Raw genomic sequence first — 21,458 nt, forward strand, 5'->3', positions numbered from 1 at the left:
TTTCCTATCGTTGTCATCTTGTTGTTAATTCACCTCTTTACTCTCCAAAGATCACAATCTATAAAGGTCCCCCCACCCATGTGAGGGTCAAGTAATGATATCGAAAGAACGAAAGAATACAAACCAAGTAGGAGCGGAACCATAAATTTAACTTAGGTGGGAGGTGGAGCCTATATTATTTACATTATTTACATGCCGTCCAATATTGTGACTGTGAGGAGTGAAGATTCAAAATTACTATGTTTTTATTTCTAATTATCCCAGACCAAAAAAACTGAATAGGTCCTAAATTTACATGTAGGTTATGCGATTAAATTATCTTTTAACCCATAGTATTATTTTTCTTCCCCACCTTTTTTTATTTTTATTTTGATATGTCAAATAATCTCAACATATAGGTGAGTTAATTAATCTGCAAATATAATTTAAATATAACTTGCTCAAATTACTTTATTAATCTCAAACTTGTCACCCTTAGCATTTGATTGAGATTTATTTTGTGTTCTTTCGCACTGAATTATAAGCCGGACACATCTCAAAGTCTCTGCTCATTAACCTCTTATATTGTAGTTGCACAATTTACATCAGATTAATTTTTCACAAAACTAAACACTACTGACTGCCTTCAATTATCTCTCATGAATGATTATATTAAAGTTTCCAATGTATGAAAGATATAATACTCCCTCCGTCCCGCTTTAGCAGTCCCATTGACTTTTCTGCCCTCTTTTTGTAAAAATGATAAAAAATAGTTAAAGTCGAGAAATGGTAAAGTAAGAGAGACAATAATATAGAGAAGAGTCTTATCTACATTATTGTCTCTTTTACTTTACCATTTCTCCACTTTAACTATTTTTTATCATTTTTACAAAAAGATGACAGAAAAGTCAATGAGACTGCTAAAGCGGGACGGATGGAGTATCATAATATGCAGATACTACTATATTGATAGAGTGGTAATGCCTAAGTTAAAAAATTTAGGGTTCGAGTCCACTGTGTAATATTCCCTCCGTCCGCCAATAAATGTCCTATTGTTAAGTGGACTTTATATTTTACTAACTCATTCCACTCACATTTTATTATAAAACCAATATATAAAGGTAAGTCTCACTTTCCACTAATTTTTCTATCCACTTTACTACATAAAGTCAAACAATTTCTTAAAACCTGTGCTGATCAAATACGAGAGATTTAATCACGGACAGAGGGTGTATTTATTTGCCAATGAATAAAAAGTATGCACAAAATAACACACATAAAATCAGAACCATAAAAACAAAATTAAATTTCGTAAAATAAATCAAGCAATCATTGTGTGGAAAACATGGTTTCAGACTTTCAGCAATATTCCTACATGTTCGGAGTAACCCAAAAATTTATAAACACAAATTTCTAATTATGCGCACATAAATCTTACCAAAATTGTTTATACCTTTTTGAACCATTTTTTATTAAGGAACAACACCACAACTCACCATCTAATTCCTTAGTTATTCATGGTCTCATTTTTTTAATTTCATTTACTTTTTTAATCTAAATTTATAGTATTTTATTCTACTTATTTTAAATCTTTGATTAATTTAAAATACAAGATTTGCTCAAAATGAAATATTTATTGCAACTTATATATAAATTAAACAAATCCACATGGAGTATTAATTATTTTTTTATACGAATTAAATTCGCATGTTAGTAAAATTCACATGATAATAAAAATGTAAACAAACTAATAAAAAAAGATAAGCAAAGAAGAAAGAAAAATGCAGCAAAATGAAAAAAAATACAAAAAATAAAAATAAAAATGAAAGAGTTGGGTTCACAATTATAAGGATTTACCAAAGACCATTTACCTCTAGACTTAGTGATGTCAAATTGCTATTGAGAATAACCGAACACATAAATAAAGTAAAACAAACCAATCATCCGATCATCGTCGGAACAATATAAAATTACCTTTAGTTTGTATATTTTTACGAAAAAATAATTTAAACTGAGAGAGTTACGTAAATTTCAAGAAGCTAGAAAGTGGTTAGTTTTGACTACTATATACAAGAATTAACCTATATACCCTTTAAGTTTATTTAATAAATTTTTTAATTTTCAATATAATCTAGGTGGCATTATTTCAATAAAAAGAGAATTAATTTCTTAGAAACTAGCTTAGCTTTGGAATGGAGTGTTATTGACTAGTATACGTGTGGATGAAACCCTAACTCTCTCTCCGTCTCTCTCTACAAGATAACCCTAGAAAAGTATTCATATATACCAAAAGCCAACTTCTAATCATAAATAAACACCATTACAACGTGAAAACAAAACAATATTAATGCGATGAGAGATGAAACCAAAGCTGTTTCAAATTACATAAACATTAATTGTATATTTTAAAATTACATACGATTGAATGGAATTGAACAGAATAGAATGGAATGGCAATGTTCATGTCATTGAATAAATGATCAGAGATTGAAATGGAAATGCAAAGGAATTAATTGAGAAGTTGGTTCAAACATTCCTGGCTCTCTCGTCGTCGTTGGCTTCTGTCACAAAAGCCTCAGCTTCTGTCCCAGCACCGAACAATCGCCTCAGTCGCGGGAACAAGTTTTCTTCGAAATAATATATCAGAACCAGAATCAAGAAAACGAACACCACCCCTGCAGGAAGGAATATGCACAATAACACGGCTAACATAAAGGATTCCGATTTTCTGGGAGCGGTCACAATCACCGATACTGCATAATTCGCGGCGACAACTATCAGGGACGCGCAGACAGAGCCCCAGGCGGCTCGAAACAGAACCCGGGTTTTCGACGTCCAGCCACAGGCGACGAGGAAGATCGAGACGAGAGCTAGGCTCAACGCCGCCGCGTTGGAGAGCACCAAGAACATGTATGAGTTGGGATGCGTGTACCCGATCACGACGTGACCCGCGGCGCTGTGGGACGTTTTGTTGTCCTGGCTCACGCCGCCAGGTGGGCTGACGGCGGCCTGGTACGCGAGCGTCAGTATGAGTACCGCCACCGTCAGTATTGCAAGATTCTTCTGTGGCAAGGCATCAGCAGCTGTTGGCCGCCGCGGTTGTATCTGATTGAAAGAAAATAAATAAATGGATAAAAGGTTAAAAAAATCCGAAAATAGGGTAAATTATTTTGGGATATTGGCACCTAATATCATGAAACTTTTAAAAAGTTGGGTTTTCCCAACGAACTTTGAAATTGACAAATAATATCATGAACTTTACTCTAAATTTGTTATTTCCCACCAATGAAAAAATTCTGGCAATTTTATTTTACAAATTTTTTTTTTCGTAATTTCTCGACAACAGCTCGAGAGCTTCATTTTTTCAATCTTTAAGATAGTTTTTCTTGAAGCACGCCCTCAAAAATTGTTCTTCAATCTATTAATATAGCCGATATTTTTTTACTTATGGGAAATAACAAACTCGAGGTAAAGTTCGTATATCATTTGTCAATTTCAAAGTTCGTGGGAAAAACTCAATTTTTAAAAAGTTTCATAATATTAGGTGTCAATGTTCCTATAGTTTTATATTAAAATGTGAGTGAAATGTGAGGTTCATTACTAAAAGTATTAAAAAAGCAAATGCGACATTTATTAGTGAACGGATGAAAATGGCAAAATGAGACACTTGTAGACGGAGTGAGTATTTCTTGAATGGACAGGAGTAACAATATTCCCTTTTATATATGAGGACATTAGGGTTGATTCGACTTACGATTCGAGAAAAAAAAATCAAAATGGAGTTTATAGATATGCTCGACCCAATTAATAAAAGATTTTTAACGCAAAAAGGAAATAAAAGTAACATTAAACTAATGCTAATTAATTTAATTGAAGTACCTGAAACGAAATTAATTGAAAAAGAAGTATGTGGTGATAACCTTATGTTCAGCAAGATCTTCCACGTTCTCTACTTGCCCTTCGACGACGACGGGACTAGGCAACGACGGGATCTTTTCGACGTTAGGTTCGTTGATCTCAGGGTTGCGTTTCTCGGCTTGACTCTGATCTGCTTCTCTCTCCATTTCTTTTTTTTTTCTCTACAGTTGATTCAGTCCCCATTTTTTTTCGCTCTCTGCCCATATAGTTTCGTCGGGGAAGTTTCGTGGATCCTTCTCAGCTGGCTGGGAGATGATCCTTCCTCGGCATGAAACGCAAATAATATTGAATCAAACTTAAATATTAATGCTTGTTTCATTTTTATCCATTCTCCGCGGTAATTATATCAAGGAAATTGTATGACTAGGGTAAAACTAAACACGTCTCAAAGACTTTACTCATTAACCATTTGCCCTTTTAAGTTTCACTAAAAAAAAGGCCACTCATTTAAGTGGATAACATGCATCTCTTTATTAGAGAGAAAATAGTTTGTAAAATTAAAATGTTCACTTTTCAGGAGGGAAAATGTAGTTTGCATGCCACTTAGTCAAGTGGCACGTCCTACGTCATCACGAGACATCACTTGGACATGCCGTTCGGTGGAGTGATGTGTTCATGTGTATGTCAATTTTCGTAAGACATTCATGCGTAACTCTTTCGAAGATAAAAAGACTTATGTACGTGGAAATCATGTTTATCCCTTAATATTATCCTCTAAAACAACAAATTGAACGGGAAATAGGCTATAATATAAACTACACACGACACACCAAATTAATTTAACCCAAAAATGCATCAAAATAACGAGTTTATCACCTACGAGGGTAAACTAGCACAACAATGATTCTGTGAAACGCTTTAAAAGGTGCATTTATCAAACCTAGTTAGGGAAAATGTACTTCTACAATTTGATATAAATCAACGCCAATTATTCTTTAAAAATTATGTATAAGTACATATCTAATAGATGTGGAATACTAATATATCACAAATATATCTTTGAAATTAAATGTGAATAGCAAAAAAGTAGAAACATAAGCTTCCTTTACAATTTTACATTTTTAATATCCAATTGAACTAACTAGCTAGTACTATCTCAAGATTCTCAACTTGTTATTAGCCCTACGGAGATCATATACATATTCTACTAGTGTAGATGGTTTATATATACGTCAAATCCGATTGATTCTATAATTTAATCAATTTAACATGATTTGTACATACAATGGCATAAAGCTGAAAAAAATGTCAGAATTTTCTGGATACAAAGTAGAATTTTCATTTTTCAATATTGTACACGTAGAATATTATCATTTTTCAATATTGTACAAGTAGAATTTTCATTTTTCAATATTAGCACATCGCTTTCATATACCATGTGCTATTGGAAAACGAACGAAGATAGCAATTGGTATGGTTCACACAAATATTAGATTATTACAGCTGTATTATATTGCATAATAGTAATCCCTCCGTTTTATAGTAGTAGAGACATTTCTTTTCAGCACGAGATTTAAGAAAAAATGTGTTAAGTGGATTAGCTAGGTAAAGGACGAAGAAAGTAGAAAATGAAAAGGACAAGAAATGAAAAGAGAATAAAGTAAGATAGAGTAAAGTAAGTGAGAAGAAATATGTTGACTTATAATAAAAAGAGCAATGACTTTACTACTATGAAATTTAAAAAAATAGCAAAATGATTTTACTACTGTGGAATGCAGAGAGTATTACACAAGTAGAATTTCAAAATTAGTCACATCCCTTTATTATTTATTGCAAAAAATAACACGAGTAGAATTTTCAAAATTAGTCACATCCCTTTATTTATTGCAGAATAGTACACAAGTAGAATTTTCACATCTCTTTATTATTTATTGCATAAATAATTTTAATTGATTTCTAAAAAATGTGAACTATAAAAATGAAAATTAATTGAAATTAAATAGTATCTGTCAGAATCAGAATAAAAGAAAATAAAAAAATCAAATCACATTATCTATTTTATTACCAACGTCAATTTCTTAATCTCCATGGCGAAAAAACGTGTCTATCATAAAGGGATGATTAACAAGTAATAATGAATTAGTAGCATTTGAATTTATTAATCAGAAGGTATGTATTGTTGTCCCAACTCAAAAGTAGATGCCCAAGGTTTAGTGAATCGGCGATTAACTATGAAAACGGAGCCGCCGATTACGGTTCTGGATTAGAACCACGAAATTAAAATGGAATTTCAAACCATACATTTTGAACTGCGGGCTAGTTCAGGTTCAAAAAATCCAGGACCGAAACCGTGAAATCGAACCGGTACCGCAAAAAAATCAGCAGTTTGGATCCAAAACTGCCGCCAGAACCGTAACTGCGAAATAAGGTTTAGTTTTGGTTCAAGATTTTTCGGAACCGTAACTGGCGGTTCATGAACCTTGGGCATGTGTACTCATAAGTAAGAAAATGATATTATGCGACGTTAGTATATTAGCTTTATTAGCAGTATTATACATTACTGTGTAATTTGTTGGTATTGGATACAAACATAAACTTGCCGAACTTAATACAACTCCCTTGTCGAGCACAACATGGTACTACTCCCTCCGTCCTGGCTAAGATGACACATTTCTTGGCTGACACGGGATTTTAAGAGTTATTGGTTAAAGTGTTTAATTTGAGAAAGAAAAAATGGGTGTAAATATTAAAATAGAGAGAGAAAGAAAGATGAATATTTTAATACGGGTGAAAAAAATGGTTGAGCGTATTAATTGGATAGAGAAAGTTTCCAAAAAAGGAAATGTGTCATCTTAATTTCTTAATTGAGACAAATTAAAAAGAAAAATGTGTCATTTTAAGTGGGACGGAGGGAGTAGGAAACATAAAAGAGAATGAGAATATTACTACTAACTATAGAATTAATGGTAACTAGGCACATGAACAAACTTGTCATGCGCAATTCAACTCACTTCCCGGACGTAATACAATCCAAGGATATAAAGAAGAGAAGAATATAAACGTAGAATTAAAAGTATGCAAAGTTTGTTTCGTATGTTGTGATATGCACACTCTACTGCATTGGAGTCCAGCTGGAATTTGAGGCCACCGATTGATGACTGGCGCCCGGGCCTCGGCGAGGTTCCTTGAGTTTCTAACAGGTTCTGCTACTTCATAGGTGTAACACCCCCTGCTCGACCGGCGATCGACCGAATAGGTGATGCTACATTTTTAGCACCATAAGGTATGGTAAATTCAAAATTAACATATGAGTGTATAACCATGCAAAACCAGACGTTCTTCATATCATTAAACACCGAATTATTATGTACCATCATCATTTACAATCATAACAAAAGTCATAGATATATTGTAAGTTTCACTCCTAGCATGCCATATTTACAAAGACAAAAAGATATATTTATATTTATCAAAAGGTGGTAATTAACGACTAAAACAAGGATTCGTTTGTGAGGAAGAAACAAAAAGGAATATCCACCACGATCTTCAGTCACCTTACGTGTAGCACATTAGACAATTTTGTTGGGTAATAACCACTGATAGAGCATATTTCTCACTAGTAATTAAGAAGATGAACAATTATAAAGTATGAATGATTAATTGGAAAGCTTCGTTTATAGTCAATATCTAATGCACAATGTATATACTACATAATATTGTATGTATGCCTGTATGAATAGGGAGGGAGGGACCACACTTGCACAATTATCTTTTCCTCTCATACTCACATCTATACACACGCACACGCATATATATAAATATAAACTCAGCAAATACTTTTCCGGGCACTCCCTCTTCCTACCCATATACATACACATTTTTTTTTCTTTTGTTACCTATAGAGACAGCAGAGATGGAGAAAAAGATCAGGGAAGGAAAATTGATAGTAGTGTGGTGTTGGAGGGTCAATGGCTGCGAAAAACTGAGTAGGAGAGAAAGATTTAATCCCCTCTTTCCCAAATTGAATGTACTAGGGAAAATAGTTTCAGTCTCTGTACCAAACAACTACTTAATACTGTAACGACCCACCCATTTAGGGTATAATAAATGCGGCGTTCGTCCTTATTTTAAAAAAAACCCCCTCGTCTTTACCAAAACTTTTTTTCCCGTTTCCCGGGGCGAGAGCGCGAAGACCCTTTTTAAATTAGGAGATCCAAATGGTTTAATCATGGATCAATCATCGATCTCACGCCCCTTTTTCCCCTTGATTATTTTCAAAATCTTAATAAAAATAAAAGTATGATTAACATACCATTTTTATTCAAATAATCTTTCCCAAAATCACCAATAATTCGTATCACGCATGAGTGCACCACCCAAACATGCCCGACACCCACATGCCCCGATGGCGTCCCCCACCACAAATCACGCACACACCCGATCAGGCACACCCGCCACACACACACATCCGTGCCCCCAAAATTCATCAAATTTAACCCCCTTTCACTCGTTCTAAATGCATGTGGTCAGAATACCATTGATCGGTGAAGAAGAAAAAAAAAAATTAAAGTCCCTTTTTTCAAAAGAACAATACTATACTAGTATTTCCAAATATATGACTTTCAAATTTCAATCTCTATTTTGGTTCAAGTGTTTTTCTATTCCTAGGTTAGTTATCACCCCTACCAATCATGACTTAAATTTTTAACATTGATTGACGGAAGTCTTTGATAGACACAGCTTTATTATGCGCATTAATAGGTTGTGACTAGGGTTGTCACGGTACGGTATACCGCACCAAAAATCTCATACCGCATACCGTACCGCAAACTGCGGTATGAGAAAATGTCATACCTATACCTTACCGAATTCTTCGGTATACCGCAATGCGGTATACCAAAAATTCGGTATATCAATCTTTGAAAACCTTTACCTTACCGACATTTCGGTATACCGTACCGTGTTGCGGTATACCGCGGTATACCGCAAATGATACCGGTTTGATGTATAAAATATTGAAAATAACATTTTGTCTATCTAGAAAATGTCCAAAATATAAAATTCCATTACAATCAAATATAATTCATGTCATTTATAAATAATAAATATATTAAATATATATAATTATTAACGGTTTATACCGCAAAATTACGGTATATACCGTAATTTTGCGGTATATACCGTAACTGCGGTATGATGCGGTATGGTGCGGTATACCTCGGTATATGCAAAATCCATACCTTTGTCGTACCTTAATTTGTCGGTACGGTATGATACCGTACCGAAAAGTGCGGTATACCGAAAATTCGGTATTTTCGGTATTTTTTCGGTACAGTAAGTGCGGGCAACGAACTTGCCATGACCAACGAATACGTTGGGGCCGACTCGGAATGGTGACCCATGGAATGGTGGACAAGAACTCGGAGTGGTGGTGGCAAAGAACCAACCGTGATCGACAAGGATGTTAGCTCTTAAGGGTGTCCATAATAGTGGAACATGCACGTCTCATCCACAAAAAAAAGTTGTCCGCCCAATCATCACAACTATGTCTCAACCACAAAAAAGTCGTCCAGCCACGCCACAACCACGCCTCACATTTTTTTAATTGTCGGTATATATTTTAATTGGATTTGAAAAAAATATGAGATTTGAGATTGGAATGAAATGAAAAAAATGAATTATGAATATGTGTTTTATTGATAAAAATTAAATAATTAAAAAAAATCGGAAAAGTACTGCCGCGGCGGTCCCGCAGCTTGCAATAGGCCGTTGCGGCCATACGCCGCCACCGGGTTCCCGGCACCTCCATCACTGCCGCTGCACTGCCTCGGCTTACAATAGGGCATCGTGGCACACCTATTGTGGACACTCTAAAGAAGGGTCGGATGTTACAGACTCAATTCTCTTAACGAGTGAGAATAACTGGCATAGATTAAATAAAATCTCTCTTCGTGTTCACCTTCCTTGATAGGAAAGAAACATAAATAAATCTTGATCACATTTACATGTGTAGGTCCCACATAATTGAAATTAAAATGCAGTGTTGAGTATGCAAGATATAAACACAGTTTTGACATAAAACAATTTATTTATTTATGTATTCTGACGAAAATGACCCCATTAAAATTCCCAACACATACGCTTTCTCTATTCTTCAAATTTCTCAATCTCCGGCGGTGCCTCGACAGAAAACTTCAGCGCTACACGAAACAGATCTCTTCATCAGCAACGACCTCAACAGAAACACTTTGGCTGTTGTCCGACTCATCTCCTCTCTCTCTCTTCTATTCGATCGCCGCCAATGGTATAGCGTCGAAATTGCGACACAAGCCGATTACAAGAGGGGGTTATAAATAAGAAAGCTTGAATCAACACCAATAGCTTCACCTCTAGCTGCAAGCTCCTCCGTATCCAAACTATAACTAACAGTATGCTAAATAAAGATTAAGAATTAGAGACGAGATAATTGGAATCAAAACCAGAAATCAAACAAACTACTGAAGCTATTTCGACAATCACAAATCCAATTAATTCAATTTCAAGAACTCGAATTAGATAAAAGGAAGAAACTCAGCTTTAGGGATGAGTTTCACTTGGTTAGCTGCTCGGGATTCTCGGCCGCTCGCGATGACGGCGGGCAGAACCAGCCGTGTCGGAGCCAGCAGCCGCGAATCGCCGAGTGGGAAGGCGGAGGTGGTGTTGCGAAGACTAGCGATGGAGACGATGTTGAGTAACCGCGAGAAAGAGGAGAGAAACAACTGAGCTTGGTTTCTAATTTTTTTGGAATTTTGAAGAAAGGAGATAGAGATGAAATGCTCACCTCTATCGACCGACCTTGGTGCAAAATGCATGGGAGCTAGGGCTGAAGGGATTTTCAGGTTGGGGAGAATTTGGGGGAAAGTGGTGTGGGTGGAACGAAAATGAGGGGGGTAAAAATGTATTTTCCCCTTCAATTCAGGGGGTTAGCAGCTTTCCCAGAATTAAAAACCACCTCAAAGTATAGTTTTGAAATTGGCCATTTCATGGCTAAACAGTGCGGGCCTTGGCTTTTTCTATGACCACCATGATATAAAACTATGAAAGTGAACGCAAGAATTTTCAAAGTTAGAATTCTCCAATATGATGGAGTATAAATGGCACTATCATTGAAATTGACACTAGAGGTAGGCAGGATGGTTCTATCCACTTATTATTTTCATTTTAAATTTTATTTCTTTATTTTTTTATTTTTAATTTTTACTATTTCTTTAATCTGTGCCATTTCTCAAATTCTTAAAACCTCTTCGTGTATAAATTTTGTCCCCCTCCCAAAAAATTCCTGGCTCTGCCCCGTTCTCCAAACGCAACAACCAGGCACGGCCGAAAGAAATAAAGAGGAAATCACTTGATACACAAAGATACAAAGAAAGGGAGACCACAAGTGTGGATGTTGAAGGGACTGGAGGAGGTGGCGCGAGATGAGCTTTTGGATGCAAAACTGGAGGTACTTAACTTCATCCTTTATCATATCTTCTTTATCTAACTTATGTAGAAAAAATTAAAACAGAGTATCAAGGGGTAGTAACTCTCGTATCACGGGAGGAAACTGGTCGCAGAGTTCTATCACTACTAGTAGATGGCTCTGGATTTCTTATTAGTACTCATGTCATATTTTCATGGGTAGAGTTTATCTTTCCAACAAATTGCTAAAAAATCAGGAAATTTGGTCAAACTCTGATCTATGATCTATCCCGTAGGCCGTAACTTTAAAAGATGACTAATTATATCATAAATTTGGCATTTTTCTCAATTGTGTCGTAGCAAAAATTATCATCATGCTATATATAAAAATTAAAGATATATATGTTAAATAACGTTGATTAAATAGCTAAATGTTTTGTTCACATAGTATGTTTCATTTGTCAAAGCATACATAAGGTTATCCGCATCCATGTCTCTTATCCGTCTCTTAACCGTCTCATTTGTTTACTATTCATGGGCCCCACTGTACTTTTCAGCCCATCTCTTAACTAAGAGACAGCACCTGCATCCTCTATCTTTTAATCATCTCATCCCTTAACTATTCATTTAATTTCATTTTTTATTTTTATTTCCAACAAATTCAATTAATAAAAACACACTTCATTAAATAAAATAAAATTTACAATTTAAAGGCCTAAAAAATAAAAAAAAATACATAATTAAAATCCTAAAAAAAATTAAAAATACAATAATTAAAATACTCTAAATTAAATTATAAAAACTACTCCGCCAGCGAATCATCCCCCGAAGTCGGCGGTGCACCCAAGTTAGATTGAGTCTGAATACCAAGTTGAGCTTTCATATGCTCAATTCCATCCATATGGGCTTCAAATTGGGAGGATTCATTTTTGAAGTGTCAGTCATCGTGGCGACCAGGTACATGGACATTAGGGTGTTCGAGCCCGTGCCGGAGCCCGAGCCCGCCTGGCTTGATTCGCCGCGGCCCCTCCCCCTCCCTCTCCCCCTCTCTAGCCGCCTTGGTCCCTTGGGGCCGAGGTCGTAAACCGGAAGACCCCCCTGCATCATCGGTTGGCGTGCCCTCTTGTGAGGTGTTGCCTTCGCCGCCATCACTAGACGAGTAGGGGCCACGCGTCGTGTGCTTCGTGCGTTTCGAGCCCGAGCCCGACTCGACGCCGCCAGCCCACCTTTCAAGGTGGTGGACGTGCGACCAAACTTCGACATACTTGAAATCTTTACCGACGTCGTCTTTGAAGACTCACAAATTCGCCTTTACTGCCCTGTATATCGCGCAAAATTTTTTGACATCTTTGTCGCATCGGTCCCAATGACTGCCGAGCATCTTCACGTTGTGGGCAAAGGTCTTCTTCGGCCTTCGTGCGTTGTAAACTTTGGTGACTTTTTTCCAAAAACACAAGTGGGTTTGTTGATTCCCGACGATAGGATCGGACGAGACGCTGATCCAAGCGTCGTACAGAGCCAACGTCTCCTTTTGGCTGTATGGATGACGGCCGCCGTCCCCCACAACCTCATGCTCGCCCTCTTCCTCCTCTTCCTCCTCGGCATTGACGCCGATCCTGGCGGAACCTCCACCTATCCGCCGGTATTCCAAAGTGCGTTCATCCGCCAAATTCTCCGAAATTTGGGATAATCCCGGGGATTGCCCGTACCTCTGGAGGGAGGGACGATAGTATGCATCCACATCAAAATGTGGTGTTTGGTACGCCGGTGGAGTCGTCGAGGCTTGGGTGCCCGACGACGAACCGGGAGTACCCAAAAAGTTGTACATGCTCACCCAATCGTCAAATGAGTTCAAGTCGAACCCGCCGGAGCGCAGCGAGCCGCCGCCGCCGCGGCGCCGCTGGAGTTTCCATCGCCGGACATTTTTTTAACAAATGGAGAGAAAATAATAGATAAGTGTAGTGTTTGTGTGTAAAATGGAGAATAGAAGAGGAATGGAGTATTTATAGAATAATAAAAGGAAATTTAAAAAAAAATTTTGAAAAATTCAACCGTTTGCAACGGTCATTTGACCATTTAAAAAAAAATTCCGAATTTTTTAATTTTAAAAAAAAAATTATGACGTCATAATTCAACACCTACTCGCGGGCCAGCGAGTGGGCGTCATGCCATCCGCCAGCGCGCGCCGTGGCGAGCCAGCTCGAGGCCGGCCTCTTCCGCGCGCGACGAGTTGGCTCGTCTCTTCGGGACGAGATGCATGCCCCATCGCCGTCTCGATGCCAGCTCGTCTCTTGGAGACGAGATAGGGACCGCAGCTAGATACGCTGCGGATGCCCTTATTCCCCTCAAATCATAGACTATGTAACAATGGACAAAAATGTTAAATTTACCATATAATTGATCATTTTTTAAAGTTGTGTAATAACTAGAATTTGATCAAACTTTATCAATTTTTTTTAACGCAAGTTCATTAATGTTTTGTAATGTATAATACTCTGATTATATGATTCTCTGATTATGGAAAATAAAAATAATTAACTACAAACTAATACAACCATATATCTTAAACAATTTTTTAGAACAGCAAGTGGTGCTTTGAAAGAGGATCCATGCCTGTCATGCTATACATTAAACACAACCCAGCCTAATTATATTGTTGATAAGGTATATTAGTAAGTAGTATATCAAAATAAATAGTCATGCTAAACACATCCTTCCATTTATATTGATCTCCATTTAATGACTCTATCAAATTAGTGACAGACTACTTGGTATCCTTTGTAGCATCCTTTGGTGGATAGCGTCAAATTAAACATGGAAACACGTCACCCCATGGGAAAGAAGATGATACAAATCCCGGACCGGAGCTCTCCAAACACAACTACTTGGTATTCACGCATGGCACTGGCGGCACTAGTGATGGCACTGATAGCATCCAAGAACCTCGTGAACCCACCCGGCGGCAAGTGGAAGGAAGACACGCCATTTCACAAGGCAGGTGATGTTGTGATCGCATCGACTCGCCCAAATATATACAAATATTTGATGCTAACTAACATGGTAGCACTTAGTTCCGCGCTCCTCACAATCTTCCTGATCGCCATTGGATGGCCAACGAGAAACATTCGTCTAAGGTGGATGGCCAAGTCTGCTATGTGGGTGTCATTGATAGCTATCGCGGTGAGTTATGTAGGATCGACAATGGCGATTGCTCCCAACACGAAATTCAAATCAGTCAATCCTATTGTTCTGATAGCAGTAATGCTTGTGTCCATTGGCATTACTCTTGTCATATCGGCCTTTCACCTCTAATATTGTTGTACTCTTTCTGTCCCAATTAAGATGACTCCTTTTTTTTCGCACTTAATTTGGAAAAGTAATACTCCCTCCATCCCGCATTAACTCTCACACTTGCGTTTCTGCACTCATTTTGTAAAAATGATAATAAATAGTTAAAGTCGATAAATAGTAAAATAAGAGAGAGAATAAGGTAGAGAAAGGTCTTCTTTACATTATTCTGTCTCTTCTTTTACTATTTTTTCACTTTAACTATTTATTATCATTTTTACAAAAAAAAATTCAGAAACGCAAGTGTGACAGTTAATGCAGGACAAGAAAGGGGTCATCTAAAATGGGACGGAGGGGAGTACTTGGACGGAAGATGAAAAAAATAAGAGTGGAGAAGACCTTACTGTTGGTTCATCTACCAAAATACAAAGGGAATGAAATTAATATGCGTATAAAATGTGTAATATATGTGTGTAGTGTGTGTTATGTTTGTGTTTGGGTGTGAAAGTGTGTATTATCTTTTGTACTATGTGCGTAGTGTGTGTGAAAGTGTGTGTTATCTGTTGTATGTGCGCAGTGTGTGTAATTATGTGTTGTGTGTGTGAAAGTGTGTACTATGTGTTGTGTGTGTGCAAGTGTGTGCAAAGAATATTGAATTGAAACAATATAATTTTGTTATTTTAAAATCTAAAACAAGAAGAAATGAGAATGGAATGGTTCCCTCGTTCCATTACGTTCTCTTATTTTGTTCCATCATATCAAGCACGGACTTAGAGGCATAGGTTTAGCTTTGCAACAGTTAGTTCTTGCAACATTGTTTCATTTCAGACACTGATATATATTGTATGTGCTTTCTTTTGTATTAAGGCTGCATATTTTATGTGTAACAAGATGTGATATCATGAGCTAAGTACCAACTTTACAAGCATATTTATAAGAATATGTCACTAAATTGCAGAGGACTTATTATGAATTCTTTTTTGTGTGTCAATCTATGCAAGGAACTACAATCTACATATCACAGGAAAATTTCAAAGCAGATATCAACCTAAATCATCTGCATAATGATTAGCTGAAAAACTAACATCTCTAACTGATAAACATACTGAAAATACAAAACTAGCAAACTAGATGAATCACTCCAGGCACAAATATATGTAAGCTCATATTTCAGCTAATCATGAGAGGCCACCTGATACAAATTGTGGCCAAAGCATCAAATTCACACACACACACACAAACCTAAATCATCCACTTAATGCAAAAACTAAAATCTCTAACTGACACCATATCCATGAATGAATAGCATATGTAAACTCATATCTCAGCTAATCATGGGTCCACCTGATACAGATGGTGGACGAAGCATCAAATACACAACACGAACCAAATCATTTATGCAAAAACTAACCTCTTTAACTGATTCACAACATATTCGGAAGATATTGTACCTACTATAAATTTCCAAGGACCTGCAAAAAGCGATAATAGATCCCGTCATTAATTCTTATTTTAAAAACACATACCAATATCATATAGTATATTTGTACCTATGATTCATTAGTATATCTGGTTTTCCTAATTGTTTTTTGAAGGATAGATTTAACCCAAGTTGTAAACCTATATATCTACTCCCTATATATATGGGAGACTCTTATTGTGAATATACAGCATATTCTCTTCTTTTATATGTCCCTAAACTCTACTGCTTACAAATACTTCCTGATCAACTCATACTTTCTTAATAAGTTTAAGAAGCCCATATACTTGTATGTGAAAATAAACAAAGAATTAACCTGTATATACAGTTGAGGCACAGTGCAACATTCTGGTTTTATAATATTTGGTGAGACTCCTTGTCCTGAAATGGCAATATGGATGAAGTCTTATAAGCAGGTCATATTTTTCATTTTGCTCCAAATTCAACCGCTGAGTTATGCAGGTCAATTTCCATATTCACCATATCATAGTTATAGCCCAATTTTAGAAATATACTAGTACTGAAAAAAGCAGAAATTTTTAGGCATTTGACTTAACTACATAAGAATTAAGCTGGGTGGCCATGAAGTGTGGGGTGGGTAAACAAGACCTGAAGGTGATTCGACCCTCACATGCAAGTGATGCAACCTGACATTTGAATATAAATCCATTTTCAGTATTAACTGGAGAATAAGATTTGTCAATATTTAACAGCAGTGTCCAAATTAAAATTATGAATATTTGAACGAACTAAGATCTTTGAACAGCCCAAGTGGCTACATCATGTCTTCTGCAGTTGCTGCCTTTTTCTCAGGCCAACTGCATTCTAGTGTAAAGGTATACAAGTTAGGTACGAATCTGATACAGAGTAAAGGCTAGAGACCGATGAACAAGAACAGAAACTGGGAACAAACTCTAAGATTGAAAGAACACAAAGAAAAGAACTGATTGGAATTAATCAAACTGAAAGAACTACAAGAAAATAATCCTCACCAAGGAGGCCACGTCTACTACAACTGTCCGAATTAGTGATCTCTCAAAGAAAAAAATCCTATATCCCTAAACTTGGAAATAAATAAAATATCAAATCGATCCTAAAGAATTAAGGAAGTAAATAAAATCTAATCAATTCCTAACTAATAAATAATTAAGAATAAAGATAAGTATGCAGATCTTGCTATATCCATTCTCTAAACAGCCTTGCCCTCAAGGCTTCCACATCATATTGCCCATAAAATGTAAACAGTTTATCAAAGAAACACTAGAAGCTACATCCCATTGAACTATTGAACCTATGTATGAAATTTAGTGGTGTACCTCTTCATCTCCACGTTGATGCTCCAGAATCCACTGTGTGAGAATCGACACGTGCAGGTGATCCAGTTTTTAACCAGTCTGTCTCACATCCAAGCTTCTGTAGAGTTTCTGTAAGGACTAAGGCCATGTGAAGCTGATTAACCAGCTCTTCCTGCAGGCACAGAAGTTCTGCCAGTCCATATTTTCCCACTAATGAAGGGTGCATAAAACTTCATGCCAAAGAATGTCTGAACGCCTTCTACACTGTCACTCTTCCCTGCCAATACATCTATTGCCATTGCTTCTCCAATGGAAAGGTGAGGAAAACTGAGCATATGAACCGATAGTAAGACAATGAAAGCAACACATAACAGTGATATCTCAGATCAAACACAAAACTCTACCCTTGTATTGGAACACTATAATAATTTAACAGATAACAAGAAGCTTCAGCTGCTCAGTAAAAATTTCAACATAAATGGTCTTCAGATGAAGCAATATCTACTACAGCAGCAATTAGTGAACCACAGATGAAATAAGTCAAGTTTACTCATAAGTTTAAGCAAGCACTTCATTTATATCTCTTATCATGGAAGGATGATGAACTTGACTTTCCACAATCTTCTTCATTTCAAAAGCATATTCCCTTTTATCGGTTAGAGCACATAATGCTCTGACAGCAGGACCCCTTGAGAGATTTAACATACACTTTTGCAAGTAACACCAGAAATATTGACATCATATCCACTCATTTATGTAATAAACAAGCTGGCGGAAGAGAGCAGAAACATTGTCTATCAAACCAATCAGAAACACACATGTGAAATAGGAACATCCTGAATTTAATCTTCTTATTTCTTCTGATATCTTCTTATTGTCATCAACTTATCATATTGAAGAAACTTATTATTCATTACATCAATCGGGTATATAATATTCCAATTAGTGCAGTTCACGATGTTGTGGCACTAGCCAAATAAAGTATGCCTACTCAATCACAGCGCAGTGCTCTAATTCCTCATTTATTTTCCCTCGGGGACTAGTGAGTTCTATATTTTTGATCAATCATGAAAGTTCATATTGAACATGTTTTGTTCCTCGCTCAATGTCAGGAATTCATTCAGTTCAATAGAAACTTCAGCATTTGAAAACATAACTATGGGCTTCCTCCAAGTGGATTTGAAAATTACCAAATGCAAAAGAATTAGCATGAAAACATGCTACATTAATTAGGAAGTCATTGCTCCACTTACAAACTAATCAGAATTCAGAAGAAAACAATATACACCAACCTTCATAAATCAAAATAGGATGGCATAGCTAAAAGAAAGTGGAAGAATGTCACGACAATCAACTGATATACGTTTTACATATGGTATTCCACTTGAACATCATGTACAACAAGAGCATCACGCAATTATCATGGTAAATTTAATGTTAAAAATACTAATATTAAAGGTCCAATTGTTTACCTATCTGCTATTCATCCAATTTCACCAAGTAAATCTACTTCATGTACAAGTTGAGACTTTGCAGGTCCATCAATGGCTGGATTGCAGGGCTGTATTCAACTCTACTTAGTGCAAAATTAATGAGTCTGAAGCACATATAAGCTCATTTTACCTCAAAAAGAAACCATGAATTCAAGATAGTTCTACCATTGCACCCAATAGAGATGTTACTTACCTACCTGCTTATCCTTAATAGACATACTGAAGCAGTAACATCTCTTGCTGATAAACATACTGAAGAAGCACCTAAATCGTCTGCGTAATGAAAAAGTCAAAAAACTAACATCTCTTGCTGATAAACATACTGAAAAGTAAAATACAAAACTAGCAAACAAAATGAATCACCACAGGCATGAATGTATTCAAGCTAATCATGAGAGGCCACGTGATACGGATTGTGGCCGAAGCATCAATCACACACACACACACACACGAACCTAAATCATCTGCTTAATTCAAAAACTAACATCTCTAACTGATAAACGTACTGAAAATACAAAACACACAAACTAAATGAATCACTACAGGCATGGATGGCATATGTAAACTCATATTTCAGCTAATCATGAAAGGCTACCTGATACAATTGGTGGCCTCTTTAGATTGTGGACATCCCGAAATGCAAGGTCTCAATAACTTCCTCGAAACCATCTACCCTGCTATAAATCTCATTGCAGTCTATCTTCTTAACAAATATCAAAAGCCTGTAAAATATAAAGAACATGTAACTTAAAAATCAGAGCATGACAACCTTTGCATCCTCCAGAGGCTGCAGAGGCTCGACAGTTGCCTGTTGTCGCGTGCTCCCGATTTCTTGATCTTGGCTGCACAGCCCTGCTTTCTCCTCAAGCCTGCATTGACAATCCAACACTCTCTCCAACTCAATTATGTATCATAAAATCAAGAAGAATACGTGACAGAAGATGTGCATCAAACATTCAAACAAGATTCATTCCCACTAAACTATACTGACATCATTCCAAGAACTTGCCAGCATAAATATGCATCAACCACTCAAACAAGATTCATTCCCGCTAAAACTATACTAACATAATTTCAAGAACTTGCAAATCATAACTATGCATCAAATGCTCAAACAAGATTCTTCTCCTACTCAATTATGCAACACAAGCTCCAGAAATTGTGACAGAGATACGCTGAATTACTAAACTAGACGGCATAAATTCAAGAGCACATGCCAAAAAATAAACAGCATCAAATGTTAAAACAATACTCACTCAAGCTCAACCACAGCATACTCATTCCTCAACAAGCCACTCCCGCCACAGATCAGCTTCGACACTCCTGCTTTCACAGCCCGGACAGCGACCTCAAACACGCTCACATCCCCAATCCTGCCCTGCTTCTGCACAAAAAAAATCGGGCGCCACACAGAAACATGACAATGACATGATCATCGCCAGCGCTGGGATAGCGATCCCCACCCCCCACCCGAACGTATCCTGAATATACGACATCACCGACACAACAGGCTGCCATAGCAGACCCCAAAGTACCACCACTGGAAGAACCAGCTCTTACAGTCTGACCCCACCGAGATGAGATACAGAGACAAACACAGAGATGAGACTGAATGCACCTTGTTTGAATGTGCCCAAGGCCACGTCACTGCCGTTGATGTCAAAGCTATTAGCCCCTGCATATTCCACAATAACTCAATTAAGATTAGGACATGTAATTTATTGACACACACAGAGAGAAATCACATAGTACAATAAAAGTGAAAGGATGACTAGGGATCCATAATCCTAATCTCCACTAACTAAACATGAATTGTGGAAAAGTAGAGGGAAAAAATGAAACCCAGGCGGCGTAGAGGACGGAGGAGGCCAAGATGGTGGAGTATTTATCGCAATACGAATCGGCCAGCATTGACACGATCAGTGAGATACGTGACCAGATTCGATGCCACTCCTTTGAATGCGAATCGCTCTATTCCAGATATAACTGCAACATGCCAAATTTGAATTATTGAGACCGCCACCGCCGCCGCCGCCGCCGATTGATGCTTGAGGTTCAGGCATGATGAGAGAGAAACGAAACAAACATGAAGATGATAGCAACAAGAGGGATAAGGAGAAGGAGATAAGAATCTAACACGGACTATGAGCTCTCTCTTTTAATGTGTGTGAATAGAAATTTTTGAAACGCAAATAAGAGTACCACTGTGCTGCATCGCCGCATCTCTCTCGCCGTCTCACCCAGCGCACAACTGTGCTGTCGCCGAGATTCTCTCTTTCTCCTTCTCACCTTTCTCTCTCGTTATCACACCACAACAGCTGCTGCCGTCCGACGCCGCTCCGGCTATGATTGATTGGGGGTCTGCCTCAATGCACTCTTTCTCCTTTCTCTTTCTTCTTCTCCGCCTTATCCCTCTACGTTTCATTTTGCAAATTCAATATTGCTTAATAATGATTGTAAATCTTGATTGGAAAGCTATTATTTGATTGTACTAATTTTCTATTCAATCATTTCTCAAAATGACCGAAAATTTCCTATTTAATGATTGTCATTTTTCAAAACGATGAAAACCTAAATAAAGTACTTAGCTTTAGAGCATCCCCGAGCGGGCCGCGCGCAGAAAAA

The 21,458-nt window shown here is 37.1% G+C and overlaps 2 protein-coding genes and 2 long non-coding RNA genes across 15 annotated transcripts; 1 reads left to right on the plus strand and 3 right to left on the minus strand.

The window, feature by feature from the left end:
- Positions 1–2,339: 2,339 nt before the first annotated feature.
- On the minus strand, positions 2,340–4,156 carry LOC125191029. The gene is made up of 2 exons (XM_048088488.1): positions 3,900–4,156; positions 2,340–3,084 (listed from the first exon to the last, which is right to left on the minus strand). Exons 1-2 carry the CDS (start codon positions 4,041–4,043, stop codon positions 2,506–2,508), a joined length of 723 nt encoding a protein of 240 aa, XP_047944445.1. The 5' UTR covers positions 4,044–4,156; the 3' UTR covers positions 2,340–2,505.
- A 5,645-nt stretch (positions 4,157–9,801) lies between these two features.
- LOC125190291 lies at positions 9,802–10,959 on the minus strand. The gene is made up of 2 exons (XR_007170897.1): positions 10,658–10,959; positions 9,802–10,545 (listed from the first exon to the last, which is right to left on the minus strand). It is a non-coding gene; the product is annotated as an uncharacterized LOC125190291 (long non-coding RNA).
- Positions 10,960–11,108: 149 nt separating this feature from the next.
- LOC125190289 lies at positions 11,109–15,527 on the plus strand. The gene is made up of 2 exons (XM_048087557.1): positions 11,109–11,320; positions 14,062–15,527. The coding sequence occupies exons 1-2, from the start codon at positions 11,264–11,266 to the stop codon at positions 14,587–14,589; spliced, it is 585 nt and encodes a 194-aa protein (XP_047943514.1). The 5' UTR covers positions 11,109–11,263; the 3' UTR covers positions 14,590–15,527.
- An 81-nt stretch (positions 15,528–15,608) lies between these two features.
- Positions 15,609–21,301, minus strand: LOC125190290. 12 transcript variants are annotated; one of them, XR_007170896.1, is made up of 10 exons: positions 21,036–21,301; positions 20,090–20,508; positions 19,603–19,702; positions 19,429–19,507; positions 19,027–19,106; positions 18,813–18,901; positions 17,362–17,667; positions 16,603–16,692; positions 16,362–16,426; positions 15,609–16,037 (listed from the first exon to the last, which is right to left on the minus strand). It is a non-coding gene; the product is annotated as an uncharacterized LOC125190290 (long non-coding RNA). The 12 variants fall into 12 exon arrangements; XR_007170892.1 differs by having other exon boundaries at positions 19,429–19,702; positions 20,090–20,217; positions 20,452–20,508; positions 21,036–21,299; XR_007170888.1 differs by having other exon boundaries at positions 18,813–18,937; positions 19,031–19,106; positions 19,429–19,702.
- Between the last annotated feature and the right edge of the window lie 157 nt (positions 21,302–21,458).

This window comes from Salvia hispanica, chromosome 5 (assembly GCF_023119035.1).
Source record: "Salvia hispanica cultivar TCC Black 2014 chromosome 5, UniMelb_Shisp_WGS_1.0, whole genome shotgun sequence".
In the NCBI taxonomy this organism is placed as follows: domain Eukaryota; kingdom Viridiplantae; phylum Streptophyta; class Magnoliopsida; order Lamiales; family Lamiaceae; genus Salvia; species Salvia hispanica.